This window comes from Perkinsus marinus (genome assembly GCF_000006405.1).
Source record: "Perkinsus marinus ATCC 50983 genomic scaffold scf_1104296962378, whole genome shotgun sequence".
In the NCBI taxonomy this organism is placed as follows: domain Eukaryota; phylum Perkinsozoa; order Perkinsida; family Perkinsidae; genus Perkinsus; species Perkinsus marinus.
In genome coordinates this window covers 272,968-288,110 of record NW_003205427.1, presented here as the reverse complement: position 1 = coordinate 288,110, position 15,143 = coordinate 272,968, and the positions used below count along the sequence as shown (strand labels likewise).

The following is a 15,143-nucleotide window of genomic DNA, read 5'->3' as shown; positions in this document are numbered from 1 at the left end:
TTGATCTGCTCCTCAGTTGGCGTCCGATACCCTCATTTAGCGCTGAAGTTAGAGTCCCTCAGGTTGATCGCCTGGGGGATGTCTAAAATGACTAAGGATCATGATCAGAGAATGTGGGATATCATCCGGGCCCGTCCGTCCGTGCTTGCTGATGATGATGATGTTGTTGTTCCTGATAGGTACTTCGTGCTTTATAACATGATCAAGGCTAGAGTCTACGAGGCTGTTGCCAATCAGCGGCTTAGAGAGCGTATCGAGTTATCAAATGCGCGACGGCAGGCTCGGAAGAAGAGGTTGAAGGAGCCGAAGGAGGCAGACCGGGTACCAGCGGACGCAATGTTGGCCAAAACTGATGTAAACTTCTGCCATGTGAGGAACCGACGATTTGAGTATCTCCTGTGTAGGTTTCTCCTAATGATCTGTCAGCAATACTAGCGGCTTATGCCCGATCTAAGATGAACATACATGGTAAGACTATATCGTGGGGTCAGTACGTAGGAATTCGTTATCCGTCATCTCGTTATGGTAGCATTCATGGAGGAGAACAATTGGGCACACGTGCCTGTGCAAGTAGAAATCCTGATAGCAGTGAATGACGATGTAACATACAATGTGAAATCCAGCGAATATTCGCTCTCTTGGTGGAGAAGGAGTTGCATGTTCCGCGACGTGACTTTAAAGTTCCGTTTCAGCGGATAATTTTCATTATTCCGTCGAAAACCGAAGTGTATATTGCAGTGGAGGGAAAATATGCACATGGTCAACTACACGTGTTGGCGACAATGAGGAAATTTTGAGAGGATTTTTTGGAAATTCTCCAAATTCATGTGTAACCTCTTATAACTAGTGAGAGAACCTCTGAGCTTGGTTGAGGAAAGCGAACATATATTCCAACACTGAGATGCTGATCAGGTATCTCTCAATATTTCTCTAATAGAATCTACCATATGGTAGAGCGGACATCTACCTATAATCTTGGTTCGATAATGGTTGCATTGGCCAAATTCGAACATAAGGATAAGAGACTTGTTGACAAGATCTTGAAAGAGGTATCCAGGAGGCTCCAAAACGGTTGAGATGAGATTCTTATAGGTTAGAGCCAGAGTAGCACAATGCAGTTGTAGCACGTTGTCTGTAATGGCCATGTCCCTTGGGATGATGAAAGTATACAACAGGTAAGCCGCATGAACTGATGGGAATGAGGATTCATGGGATAGGTCTTTTATGAGGGCAGCTACTAAGCAGGCGACGTTGCAGTTGGCTAATTTCAATGAAACAGATCTAACTAACTGGTTTCTGTGCATCGGTAGGTTTATGCAACCGACGAGGCTTTAATTTTTCTGGTAGAAGGAGTTGTCTTGTGCCAGGTTCACTGAATTATCGAGATGAGATTTTTGCACGGCGCCTGGCGCAGACGGCGGCTCATCGTTTGCATGCCAACCTTTCTGTGAGTGGCGTCACGATGTGCATTGTGAATTACCAAAAGTTGAGGTAGGAGTGGTAGCAGCTTCGCTCCGCTGCTCTAACTCCCATTTCAGGATCCACGACCCAACCTGGTTTGATGCGGCCTACAGGATGGTCTTCGAGAAGCAGCACCAGATAGTCGAACCAAAGCTGGCTCCCGCCCTCCTCTATGGCATTGCTGTGACCGACATAGGCAAGAGCAACCCCTGGCAAGAGGCCGCTGTGCACGCCCTTCTGGGAGTAGCCAATCGACTCAGGTCAGTCCTGACTATGGCTTTTCAGTGTAGTCTTTCTACTGTCGATAATCAGGAAGGAGATGATCTTCTCGTCGGTCATCCAACTTCAAATATTCGATCTATGGGCTCGGTTATTGGCCCCTAAGTCTATTATGGAGAAAATGGAGAGGGAAGTAAGTTAGGGATCCACGAAAAGATAAGAACAATTATCGCTTCGCTCCGCCAGCATCAAGATCTCCTCGCCCGAGCTCGTGCCTATAACACTGCCACGGAGGATGTGATGGGTCAAACTTCCCAGTTGCATAGGCAGGTGTCGAAGTTCTTCACGATGGTTGGCTTGCGACATCGAAACGAAGTCGTCGTAGGGCCTTATTCTATTGATGTGAGCGGCTTAGGTCGAGGACTTGAGCAAGCAGTTATCTCTGTTAAGATTCTGGTAGGGGAGTCCTTCGCGTTTGAAGTCGATGGACCACATCACTTCTACCGTGACACTAGCATGAGGACTGCATCAAGCCTGTTGAAACATCGCATCCTTGAAGCACTGGGATTCACTGTTATCCGGGTGCCCTATCAAGAATGGTCTCAATGTGGTAGGAAAACGCTCGGAGATTGCCAGCCGACTGGAAGTCATTTGCCTGACAGGCACACGGGAGAAAAGACTGCGCTATGTGGGGTCTTTCTGGAAGCAGCTGATCGACGCCAAGGTGGTCTCTGAGGACATGAGCAAGGATGTCGCACTTGGTGATGTTCTCGAAGTTGCGGTAAGTGCCGGGAGGATCATCTGGGAATTGATATCCAATCCTTATAGATTGCCGACAGTCAGAGCATTGAGTCAGCCCATGATGTGATCCAGCGACTCGCACGACAGTTGAGTGAGAACGACACTCGTCGACCCTTCGCCGAGGCAGCCCTTCCAGCCGACGTCGACTTGCGCCTTGGTGATCCTATGGAGATTGTCAGGAGCAACGGAGCTGTGCTGTCGTCAGGCGACGATTTACTGCCTCCTGTCGAACCTGCGGACAACGAGCCGCTTTTCTATAAGGTCTCAGAGGACTCCGATTTCGAAGAGCGTATGAGAATCCGAAATGAAGCGGAGAAGGCGCGGCTCAGGGTCATGAAGGACTTCGGTGACGCTGAAGATTTGATGGAGGCTCAGCGTAGGTTGCGAAGACAACAGCAATCGTGGTGTCGCCACCTCGTCTCTGTCAGGGGCTAAGGGAATCAGGGGCAGTCGGGAAATCAACTATACTGCGGCTGAGGTTCGGGAGGATGCTCAGAAGGAGTTGTTCGACAGGCACAAGAGGGTGAGATACACCCGGGGTTTGCTACCTTTGGGGATTCGATTTCGTATTTAGGGCAGTCCCAGAAGACTTCGCGACCATGAAGGTTTTGCGTACACACTGGAGGACGACGACGAGGAAACTGACACTGAAAACCCAGAGGATGAGTCGACCGACATTCAGTGAATTTAACTGCATCGATCCTGCATGTGTGTTTCGGATCTCACAGTTTCACCCAGGGAAGGTGTTTATTGTGTTCATAGCTATCTCCAATAGATATCGGCCCGGCGCAACCGAAAGCCAAGTGGCCACACTTAGTAACATTGCTGCACTAGTATCCAACGATTTGCATGTCTACAGGAGAGTGAACGGAACGTCTTGCCGTCACTGTTCAACTGACAGCCTTCAAGTACTGCTAACCCACCGTCGGAGGCCTGCTCGAGTACACCATCACATCGAAGCATGAGGAGCCGGTCCAATACCATCACAGAATGAGAATGCCTGTTATGCGCTCCTAACGTTGGGCATCGGGCTGAGCGTCGTGAATATATAGGATCTAGCATGGCGAGTTCGACCAGATTTTCCTTCAATGCCGGTGGAACGTCGGGTTCAGCTGCATGAATTCCTCTCGAGAGGACACGGCAAGGAGAAGGGATAACAACGCTGACGGCAGCCATCAGCAGGATAGAGTAGGCCATGGTCTGAGGAGGGCTCACTCGAAGGTATGTCGAGGTCACTGAGACTTGCCTTTGGTGATGACTATTTAACGACCACTGTTTGAACGTAATCACAACTAAGAGTGAGAAATGGCTGAGAGAAGGTTTGACCAAATCCCTCGAAGGAGAACTCTAGATTGGCTCGGACAAGGGAAAGTAACAGGGTCCATACAGATGGGTGAAGGCTCATGAAGACTGGCATTGTATATAGATGCTATATTGGCTTCGGGCACCCGACAGCCTATAGCGACAAGTACGGACAACAAGTGCTGCTTGCAGATCCAGCACACCTAGCATGGTGATATGATAATCGGGATTATGAAGGGAAAACAGGTTCTGAATTTGTGATGCACCGGGAATCCGAAAGAAATGCATACTTGAAGATAGGGCTGTGCCGAGAATTGAACTCGGGACCTCTCGCACCCTAAGCGAGAATCATACCACTAGACCACACAGCCGATGATGCCCAACGCCACGAATTGAGATGTAGGCATTAATATATTCACATAAAGCAGCTAACATTATTCCTAGTGGATGTGGGGGATGAACAGGAAGTAACAACACAAAAGAATGAATGGGAACTCGGTTAGACACACACTTACACCTCGAGACGACTGAATCGGGACTGAATTAACCTTACTGAGGAAACGCACCAAGCCTATGATACTCGCATCACTCTCAACTAAGACTGAGAGCACTGAACCTATCAAGTGTCCAATAACATGCAACTGATGTGAGGATGAAGACATCCGAACGAATAGGGTTGTGTCGAATACCTAGCCTCCCATGACCGACGCGTCCAGCAGCATCCAGGCAGAGTATCCATGAATCGAAAAGGACTACCCCCAGTCTTCGACTCCTCAACTAACTACAATTACCACAAAAGGTCTCCCACCAGCTATCGCCAAAGCAGCGCTTAATACCTATTTCGAGTTTATGGTGCCATTGGCCAGTACTATGTCGTTCTCACCATACTTCCGCAACATCAGCTTGAGACGCCGACCTTTGCTATGAGTAACAAATCTCTCAACGTTCTGCTCAGCCTCCAAAAGCTGTTCCTTATCAGGAGCATCAGGAACCTCACTGGCTGCGTCTCCAAGGCCTCCGATTTCTAGCGGCCCCTACCCCTCGTAGTACTCATCGAACGGCTGACACTTCATTTTAATTTCCCCTGTACAGTTCTTGCCCCTCCGTATCACCCTTTACCTAGTTTCGACTACCTCCCTCGACGTCGTGGCTCCCCAAGGCCAACCGTCCAACGCCAAATCTGTCAAGATACTTGATCAAAAACTGTAGAAACCTCGCCCATTTCCCCAGCGAGGTTAGAGGCATCGTAACACACTTTAGTAGTAATAGCTGATGGCAAAATGACGAATCGGCCGAGGAACACAACAGTGTAGCGTCATCAACATCATAGGTGCAACAACATCAATCTGAGTATACTGCCACTCATGAACGACGACTAACAACAAAATAACACGAAGCGTTAGTATCTGCCAACACCTTGACGATATATCAGACTCTCGTGTACTCACCCAAACTGGGTGTAAGCACCCCCATAAACTCCAGGGCCGGGACTAGGGTCTAAGGAGTAGGCATGTCCCCAGCTATAACTACGCACTACTACCTTTTTTCACTGACCTTCGTCGTTGGCGTATGGTAAACTGTGGTGCCGCCGAGCCGTAGCCTACATTAGACCACGTTGAAGGGTCGCCACATACAACGTTACTACTCGTCTTTGGTCCTATACAAGTCCCCACTTCGTAAGAACCAGGGCCTGGTCCCCGAGCTGAGTCAGCTCCCGAGCGGCGGGCAGAAGCGACCGATGACCCAATGGGAGGCCTACATGATAGAACTGACGATGCCGTGGAAAGACTGTAATCATACTACCTCCGGGAGGTCCCAAATCCCCAGCTTGGTGCAGCCTCATGACCAGATACCGTACAGGACGACACAGAGGAGTAACTGGCAGTCTAGTCATACCACAATGACATCAACCTAAGATGAGCCCTACTGCCCAGGGCCAGGTTCAGGCCACCGAGGGAATCGAGAATCATCCGGCTTGGACCCAGTAGAGTAACTATGAGCAATAATGATACCATTGTCCGTAGCTATCCAGTGAGAGTACCTTGGTCCCCCTAGAGAGCGCGTCACATTGTAAGACCCTGGCCCAGGGGAATCAGTTTTCTTATCAACGATGGAGGTCCTAGTAGCTCTACCAAACGCGTACCTATACGACTTGTGCTGACGGCCCAGGACTCCTTTTCAATACTGTGCGGCCGACGACCCTTCAGAATTCCTAGGAGTGTATGCCCCTGGTCCGGGTATGACAGTTTCAGCCTTTTTACGACTGAGCTGATCTCTAGAAGCGGTACCAAAGACGAACCGTGGTGATGTAAGGTATCTGACCAAGGCGGTCGTGGTCTCCTCAATGGGCTCCTCTGACCTGCCATCCGCGCCTGATGCTTTCTCGCTGGCATACGCCCCAGGGCCCGGGATCTTGTTGGACTCAGAGTTCACCAGGGAGGATGGGCCTCGGCCCTAAGCAATGAAATCGATGCACATGGTCAACTACATATGTTGATAACAATGTGAGAATTCTGAGAAAATTTCAGGAAACTCTCGTTGGCTTCGGTGACTCTTCACCCAAATCCATGCGTAAACTTCCAAAATCAGCTAGGAAACTCCTGAGCTCAGCTGAGGGAAGCGAACATATATTCCTCCAACACTGATGAATCCATTCGGTCCATCGCTGCGACAATCAATAAACCAATTCTGTAAAAGACCCCATACTACGTTCATGGACCACTTAGGGGCCTTGCGAATGGACGAGAGGCCAGTCAGCAACGGATACGACGGTGAAGGAGGCGACATTCAATTTAACGAGTAGCAAGTCTCCGTGCGAGACATTCGCATCTTGCTATTCTTACACCACCTTACAATTCCTCAACGTGTCTCCGTGACCACCGTCCGGTAGTGGAGACTGACGACCTCAACAAGACACTAATCGGAGGAGGAGGGAATAGTCTATATACGAGTAGAGGGGACCATGATGAGCATGATGACAGTCTTAGTGGACGCTACGACGAGTGCGACTGTAGTTACATGAATCTTATAAATAACGCATTCAACTTAGAAAAGAGCATATGCTGCTGTCTGAATCATACCACACTTATCTAACATCATACGGGCAATGGCCACAGTCAGTAGCACCACCAGACATCATTATAGCGATCGTATACGGTGTCGGGGGATAGGCTGTCCCTGAAGGGCCCTGTCTACAGTCCATTACACGGAGCATGCACTCCATTTCCTCGTCGGATGAGTACGGCCGGATACTGATGAGTTGTAGGTAGCGATTGATCTACCCAACAGGGCTTCCCGCACAGGGACATGTGGGGAGTCACCTCGGCAAGCGACAGTACACCATCACTATCATCTGATATATAGGAGATCCACGACGCCACTTCATCACACACCATCAAGCATTCACTAGTCGGTCTAAGACGGCGGAGTGATCAACGTAAAACTGCGGTACCTTACGCGTGGTTATATACGCTGCAAATGTCCCTGTAATACATGGCGGCGAATGCCAACGAATCAGCTCGGGGAGACGCACCGCAAATAATTTCATCTTTTATCGGAGACCTTCACAGGACAAAGTCGGTCACCAAAAAGACGGATAGCCGCCTCACTCAGAGTATTCAGAGTCTCCTGTTTTTCCCCGTTCATTTCTTCTGTTCTCCCAAGGAGCGTCACCACACAACGGGGATACGCCCCGATTAGCTAAGTCCCCAAGAGCCCCAGCGTAAACAGGATTCCTACATACCGGGTTGCCCATCAGGCGTACATGTTCTAGTCGATACAGGTTGAAAAACTCTCTCGGTAGATGCGTCAAGTTGTTCATCTCGAGAGCCAAGTGGCTGAGTCGATGGTTCGCCCGTAGGAACTCAGGATCCAAGCGCGTTAGAGAGTTGTAAGGAAGACTAAGTGACGTCAGTGACCGGAACGATTGATCGAATCGGGTTATGTTCTGATACGGTAGACTGAGCCCAGTGATGAAATGCATATTATCCGATATCCAGTCGACCTCGTCATCATCAACCTAATACGACTTGAAGCGTTTGCTCAACAAATGAGAAACTCGCCCACTGAACAATGCCAAAGTGCATTTGGCGTAGGGGAAATGACCACATATTCCACCCTGGGCCATTTATCCAGAACCTACCAGCAACATACGATGATGGAATGATGTCAATCTGATGGGAAAACGCTCAATTTGAGTATCATCGAAAACGCAAGTTACGCGCTGAAACTGTGTGGAAGAACCACGCATTCATCCTGTGTGACGAACCATCTACGTCGGGATATGAGTACTCCCGAGTGTTGGCGTTGAAACGGATAGTGATGACCTCTGGCAAAGCGACGCATTTAGATTCCCCCTTCTCTTCGTCCACTGTATGTGTACGGCCCACCACCAATCGACAGTCGCAAGTGTTCGGCTGAAGACAATACATATCACATCCAATGGGGAAGGTGTCGAGTACCCCTAGGAATGGACGGACAGACCACCGGCACCAAGCCATAGGGTCAAAGCCAGGCCCACATAAAGTGCCGAATTGGGTCACCACAGTATAAATGACCACGAGCAATCCCAAAGCCCAGCAGCTGGCAAGGACTGTGATAAACAACATAAGCCATGTAAACCTACTAGATGCCGGGAAACGACAGACCCTTGCTGACTTCGTCCCGACTTAGCTCGTTTAGACTTCCTCGAGAATCTGCCACCACCCATAGCATGATGCGTGTCATACCACGTGAACGCTTCGCCAGCACTTGTCAATTTGTCGATCTGACAGAGCTGAAGGGCGCCGCCCATCCCACGCGGCAATACGACCATACTTGATAGAAATTCGTCATCACTGCCGCCAGAGGCAGCATAGTCGATAGAAAAACCTGCATCGCTCCGCTCACGCTCGAGCGCCTCCTCGAAGAGCTTACTGTGAATCTATCATGACGTAGGGGGTACCATCTCGCCGGGCGGAAAAACGAGGCAAAATTGGAGAGCCCCAATACCCAATCGAGAGCATATCTGGACATCGGAGAAACGCCAGAAAGCTCTCTGACGTACCAGCGATCACCCGAAATCGATTGCAGTGTCAAAGACAATTGCCAACTTCACATTGGAGTGGTAGTACAGCAGTGGAGCTGATAGCAAGTCAATGGATAGCAGGAAGGCATGGCTCATCAACAGCCGAGACGAGGCCACCTACAATGATGGTCTTCATCAGCGAACTACATACGTATGCAATTTCGAGGAAATTTTGGGAAAGTGCTGTGGGCTACTGCACACCTCTAGCCGAATTTGTATATAAGCTCCTATAATTAGTGAAGGAAACGGACATATATTTCAACACTGTCCTTGATCATCACAAAGAAGGGCCAACAAGAGTTCACCTGAGTCCTTCCCCCGAGTGATAAGACGTCTACTCCTCCCAGCTCCAGCCAGGCCAAACTCTGTATTATAATATCAACCACTTGGCTCAGAATATACCTACATTGAAAACCAGCTCTGGCTGAGGACCCCTATAAGAATGTGGGCATGTGGTAGGTGAGGTTTCTGTTTAGCCAACGAGATGCCCCATACTCGAGCTGTCATACACTACGCGCCAATTAGAGACCGAAAATACGTGTGCAGATGTAGCTTTTTCTACAGAGCAATTTTCAAGCTGAAATTCTGAAAATGAGCCCACTTATATACTTATACATGTAGTAAACGCTAAACCAGCTAGTCAGCTGAGGGCTTCGGACCGGATCACGAGTGCGCCTCATCCACCATACCAGACGCTACGAACGTGTAGTCAGGGTTCGTTGATTACGAGGCTAGTCTAGACGCTCTCTCCTCCACGTGAAATCAGAATGCTTCCTTTCCCCGACCGACCTTTTCCAAAACCAAGAGCTGCGATAGTCGAGGTAGATCTTGGTAGTCCGTACGAGTGCACGAAAAGGCTGCACTATGCAATCCAATCTCATGTAAGTGCGACGAGATACGCTCGCTGGCTGTGGGGTGAATGAGAGCAGCGCCCTCGACACTGAGTGGACTGAAAAAATAAAGCAATGATGAGCACAGTGATGCGTCCCGACGAGATCGCGTGCAACAAACTGATGATGATGGTGAACTCTCTAGAACGCTCTATAAACTCCCCATACTGCGGTATCCATGAAAACCTGACCTCGCTGTAGCGGTAGGACGAACACTTGCTGAAAGATTCGAGTCAGCGCCCAAATGCAGAGCACAGAATAGACCACACAGTAACTGGGAAAATACCAAGGCAACTCCATATAAACTAGAGTCGTCACCTGAGACCAGAGGATGTGATTTCGACAAAGCCCTCGAGGCCATCGCTGAGAGCGTCCTGTGTGAGTTGGAAGTGTGATGGTACTCTGGACAAATACAATTCCCCCAAACCAGAGGCTCCCCTCTCTCACCTCGGACTGCCAGCAGCAACAAGCTGGGAGGCAGCATATATACCCGACAAAGCACAAGCCAGCATTTGCCCGACAACCATAAGCAGATGAACTGGCGGCCTGGTGACCAACGCCCCCAAGATCTTCGCTAGCTTTTCCTTCCAAGTGAGCTTGTGAGGTATCCTAGGGAAGCCTTTGGTGAGGTCAAAATGTACATCACCCAATGATAACGTTGGTGTGAGCGACTCCATCACTTCGGACTGCTCCCCAGACCTAACGACTACCCATATCAACAGCAACGATCACGAGTAGTCGCCACATCAAGGTGCTTGGTTGTGTCCCCAATTGGTGAGGAGTGTCCCCAAAGGGTGATGAGAGAGCCGCTGAGCTCATACTGCCTATAGCGGTCATTTTATGGTGATATTCGCCGATAGACGGTGCTCAGTAGCAAAACGATTGAAAATAGAGCTTACAACACAACAGACCAGGACCGTACTGTGAGACCAGCCATGCTATAATAATGTGGCCATTTTCTTCAAGCCATCAATGATGCGTGCTATGATCTAATTATCTCAAGATTTGGGCAAAAATCGTACCGGTCCAGCCGCCAGTCTACTGTGAAGAGCGGCAGAAGGTGTGGTAGTAGAGGACGACGAAGACGACGACGACGGAGGCTGATTCTCCATACCCATTGCTTGATGATGATGTCCTAATAACAGCGACCGAAAGTCCAAGACGGCCATCCCCTGCTAAGCTCACCAATTGCTGATATGTCCTCCAGATTGGGTCTCTTACTAGAGGCCCCTTGCCCTCCAGGTATTGTGAAACCCGATGCAAGTCTCTGTCCACTCTGGTACGGCGCCGGCTGACGCCCAACGACCAGCGAGGATGAAGAATTGTTGGCTAGCTGCATCGTACCACTCCCCTCGAAAACTACACCAACCACTATGGTACCACCCCGAACTCATACAGTCTTACCGTTGGTCCTATTAGCGAGCACCGTCCCCGCGCTACCAGCTCTCGTAGAGCTAGGCGAGTGGCTCCTACTACTAGTAGCCCCCGTTTGATGATGGCTAGATGCAGCAGCCCCTATAGCTGCTTGACTGGGTCGCTGCCTATGTGATGGTAGTACTGGCAGACTCAAGGCTGAGTAGCCAGCAGCACCAGCCGACGATGACGATGATGATGATGTCTCGACTCCGGACAACACCTGATCACTTTGCTTACCATCGACTTCATCGAACAGTAGCATCCGCTACTACTACTACTACTACTACTACTACTACTACTACTACTACTACTACTACTACTACTACTACTACTACTACTACTACTACTACTACTACTACTACTACTACTACCACTACTACTACCTTCACATCTCGGTCAGTAAGACGTTTGTTGAGATAGGAGATCACTTGTTCATTCGACTCTAGTAGTTTGTGCGCCTCCGCCAGTTTAGCCCTAGTCGAGTCACACTCCTCCTGAGCTCTATCCAACGCATCAAGAGCTCCTGAACGAGGTCACCGCTCCCACTGCCCAGACGGGAATACACAATACGTTTGTGCTCCAGCTTGGTGTCGTCATGAGACCTCTGCTCCTCCAGCAGACGGTGGTCCAACTCGTGAATCGTCTCCTCGTGAGTCTGCATATCCTGCAACAGGAGAAGGGTCGACCCTTTCAACAGTGACCGACCATCACCAAATATGAGAAGACTAGAACAATGCCTTCAACTGGACAAGTCTAATTGAAGAAGATTCGATTAGTCTACTTACTAAGCATCACAACGATGAGGAGAATACGATTCGAGAAAAGAGTGGTATGATGAACCGATTCCCGATCACCTGTTTTAGACCCTTCACTCTAGACTTATATGATTTGATCTGATCCTGCAGCTTCTTGATCACTTCATTGCCCTTTGTGGTCTCTTTGAAGCTAACACTCAGCTTCTCTTCTAGCTGAGTGAGACTACTCCGATACCTGCCATCCATATGGTCCCGGGTTCGAACCTCACAAGCCGCACATTTGTATCTGTTCTTCCAACGATGACTTCTGTTGGTTAGCCTGCTCCAGCAACTCTCTTGACTTATCTGCGATCAACCATCCCATTCACCTCGTGTACGTGGGCGTACGTACTCTATCACCACCTCATTATAGTCCAACAACAACTACTACTCAGCAACTATACGGATCAAAGTAGCGACTACACTCGTACCATACGGAGTAAATTTCAAGCTGTTGTAAAAAGCACATAAGAATTTTAGCAAAAATTTTCGTCCAGAGTTTGCTCCGACGACAATATAATAAGGTGAAAATTGGTGACACGCTGGTGACACGAAACGCACTCTTGAGATTGCGCATAGTGTATATATTCGCAACGATACAGACTATACAGTTGTATATATCCTCCTACTAGCAAGCTCCTCCTTTGCTACTAATTGCTCTTTGGAGAGGGCCAGAGACACCTCCGCCTCAGACAGTCGTTTTTCTAGTGCGTAACTAGTGAACAGCGATTCTTCCAAAAAAAGCCATAGCTAAGCTACTCCAGTACTTCTCTTTTTCGAGCCTTTTCACCTCAGCACTCGTAGATCCATACCGCTCCTTGTCCTCTTCCAACTCCTTCGAGGCAGCTTCAAGCTTCCGAGTCAAGCTGGCTAATGAGTTCTCAAGTACGACTATCTGAAAGAGAACTCCGGTTCGATCCCAGCAGCCGGCATTTCTATCCACCTTCTCATTAGCCTCTGTCGCTGCTTTCGTTGATGATTCTGCTGCCGCCTGAGCGGTCTCCAGCTGAGTCGACAACTCCTTCACTACATTGTCCCGCTCCGCCGTGAGTCTATTAGGAACGAATAAAGCCGATTCGAGTCGTCTGCGATGCGGATACGTGTGGTGATTGTCTCGAATCTCCCGAGCATGCCGTTCGCTGATCTCGGCTAACTCCCTCTCGTGAACAGCCTTGAGGCTCTGTTCGAGCTGACACCGCTCCGCCTGGAATGAATAAAAGTAATACCCCTATATAAGGCCACACAAGGTCTCGTACGCCGACAAGCACTACCTCCCTAACCACAGGTCAACAGGAAGCTCACTTCCCGCAAAAACACCCTACCGCTCACCTTCATCAGATTGATCTCGTCCGCTTGAGACTGTCGCTCTGTGGTCACTCGCCTGACGATGACGACCCTCATCACCACTACGAGTATACCCCAATTCGACCATCGACCCCACCTTAGTTCCTTCTCTGTGTTGCACAATGTCTCCTCGAGTCTCTCAGCAAGCTGCTGGAAGTGGCTCAGCTTGGAAGCTAGATAATGCTTTAACACTTCATCTGTGCCTGCATGACCACAATCTTTTCATGAGGATGAGCAACATAGACGTCATGTGCCTCTTCCAAAGAGTTCGACTTCATTAGAATTTCACCAGTAGAATTACCTTTCCGCATTCTTAAGCACAAGTGGGTGATCTCTCTGAACTGATTAGCCTCTATTATGCTCAGCGTGGACTCAACAGTCGATTCTCCCACTGCTAAGTAGACGGACATATTCTGACCTCCTGTCGGGGGGCTGCTCCCATTGTGGGCCTGATGGAGGGCAACAGCACTTCACCAGTAAGATGACATACCCCCCATTTTACGCATTCGGCGACGAGTTCAGTAATCATCTTAGGGAAGTTTTGGAAGTCGACAAGTAGCCTTTGTTCCGTCTTGAGAGTGTGGTAGTCGGTCTCAGCAAGGGACAGCGTGTACCTTCCATACCACACCTCGCCCAAATCGTGGTTCCCAGTACTACAGGAAGAACGGGTCCCGACTGTTCGTAATGGTTATCATGAGAGCACCGGGGATACCTCCTCTGCTCCCATTCCCCGAGTTGGAGGAGGCACTTGGTGACTGTAAGGATAGCTTCAACGTGAGGTTCGCGGAGTACCTAGACTTGCTTCTACCGAGGCTACCATATGATATTGTCGGACTTACTCTTCCCTATCGAGGGGCCTTATCCTCACTCTAACATCTCTAACGTAAAGTACTTGTTCGTTCTCGGACGAGTAGACAGGCCCTGATGAAGATGATGCTGCCATTCCTCCTCCACCAGCCATTATGAATGCCAGCCTTAAATAGGGAAGTGTTGCCGAGTTCATATTGCGCACAGTCAGTGCATCGCTCCGCTCAAATTTCGGCGCACGTTTGCCATATCGATCTTTTAAAATTGGTCCCAGCTTCGCAACGTTAGGGATAGCGGACTGACGGATTCATAATATGTTGAATACAAGCACCTTGAGTACCCATCCTGCATTGCGTTTGAGGTTCACATCAATCATGGGGGGATGCGTCACTCGCGACGAAATTGAGGGAGTTGTTGAAAGGCATCAGGTTGTCGTAGGAGTAGTTTAGCAACTGCCTTTGCCCTCGGCTGTATCGGTGGACTCATTTTCAGGGGTATTTTAATCTGTTGATATGAGTAGAAGAGATAGTAATATAAACAGCAACAACGACAACTCGGGAGTGGCCCCATGCCGCAACTGGACGTACTTGGGAAAGTGGTAGTACGGGAAGTGACCTACTTTGTATCTTGCCAAAGTCGACCTAGGATACTCTCCTCAGTGAGTTCGGGGATTCCTGTACCTACGCCCATCATTCTCCCAACCGATCTGCCACGGGTCGGTCGGCCCATCCCAGCGGCCATCAGAGCACCACCACCACCACTGCGCGCAAGCCGACGCCCTCCTCGGGAGCCTCCAGACGGAGGAAGAGCAGTGGTATCACATACTGTTATTGAATACCGTAACTTGCCGAATTCAGGTGGTAGTAGCACTGCTGGTAGTGGCTCGGCTACTGCTAGGCCTAAGACTGTTCTCACTAGGAAGAGAGAGGGCAAGGACGTAATCATAAACCAGAATCGATCAACGTCTCTTTGAATCTGTTTCCCCTCAGTCTGCCGCATCACCACCACCCGAATATGCCAAAGGGACTTTATCTCCACTCTCAC

General features: G+C 49.4%; 3 protein-coding genes and 1 non-coding gene across 4 annotated transcripts in view; 1 reads left to right on the top strand and 3 right to left on the bottom strand.

The window, feature by feature from the left end:
* Positions 1-3,166, top strand: part of Pmar_PMAR023018 (conserved hypothetical protein) — a gene marked incomplete at both ends in the record, with an annotated part of 5,862 nt that extends 2,696 nt beyond the window's left edge. Inside the window, 14 exons of the mRNA XM_002771858.1 lie at positions 17-113; positions 180-354; positions 405-468; positions 913-1,049; positions 1,093-1,175; positions 1,218-1,306; positions 1,368-1,491; positions 1,539-1,721; positions 1,774-1,873; positions 1,927-2,290; positions 2,343-2,461; positions 2,509-2,857; positions 2,910-3,004; positions 3,056-3,166. Of these exons, the coding sequence (XP_002771904.1) occupies positions 17-113; positions 180-354; positions 405-468; positions 913-1,049; positions 1,093-1,175; positions 1,218-1,306; positions 1,368-1,491; positions 1,539-1,721; positions 1,774-1,873; positions 1,927-2,290; positions 2,343-2,461; positions 2,509-2,857; positions 2,910-3,004; positions 3,056-3,166 (2,090 nt within the window). The remainder of the gene's footprint in view (positions 1-16; positions 114-179; positions 355-404; positions 469-912; positions 1,050-1,092; positions 1,176-1,217; positions 1,307-1,367; positions 1,492-1,538; positions 1,722-1,773; positions 1,874-1,926; positions 2,291-2,342; positions 2,462-2,508; positions 2,858-2,909; positions 3,005-3,055) is intronic.
* Positions 3,167-4,082: 916 nt separating this feature from the next.
* Positions 4,083-4,154, bottom strand: Pmar_PMAR023017. Its single transcript has one exon. It is a non-coding gene; the product is annotated as a tRNA-Pro (tRNA).
* Positions 4,155-5,961: 1,807 nt separating this feature from the next.
* On the bottom strand, positions 5,962-6,570 carry Pmar_PMAR023016 (hypothetical protein; the record flags this gene model as incomplete). Its single annotated transcript, XM_002771857.1, has 2 exons — positions 5,962-6,237; positions 6,493-6,570. The coding sequence occupies 2 exons, from the start codon at positions 6,568-6,570 to the stop codon at positions 5,962-5,964; spliced, it is 354 nt and encodes a 117-aa protein (XP_002771903.1).
* Positions 6,571-10,052: 3,482 nt separating this feature from the next.
* On the bottom strand, positions 10,053-14,235 carry Pmar_PMAR023015 (merozoite surface protein, putative; the record flags this gene model as incomplete). The annotated part of the gene is made up of 15 exons (XM_002771856.1): positions 10,053-10,140; positions 10,186-10,437; positions 10,761-10,873; positions 11,538-11,677; positions 11,725-11,818; positions 12,009-12,144; positions 12,188-12,254; positions 12,578-12,663; positions 12,716-12,843; positions 12,892-13,152; positions 13,278-13,329; positions 13,390-13,495; positions 13,594-13,741; positions 13,783-13,906; positions 14,132-14,235. 15 exons carry the CDS (start codon positions 14,233-14,235, stop codon positions 10,053-10,055), a joined length of 1,899 nt encoding a protein of 632 aa, XP_002771902.1.
* Between the last annotated feature and the right edge of the window lie 908 nt (positions 14,236-15,143).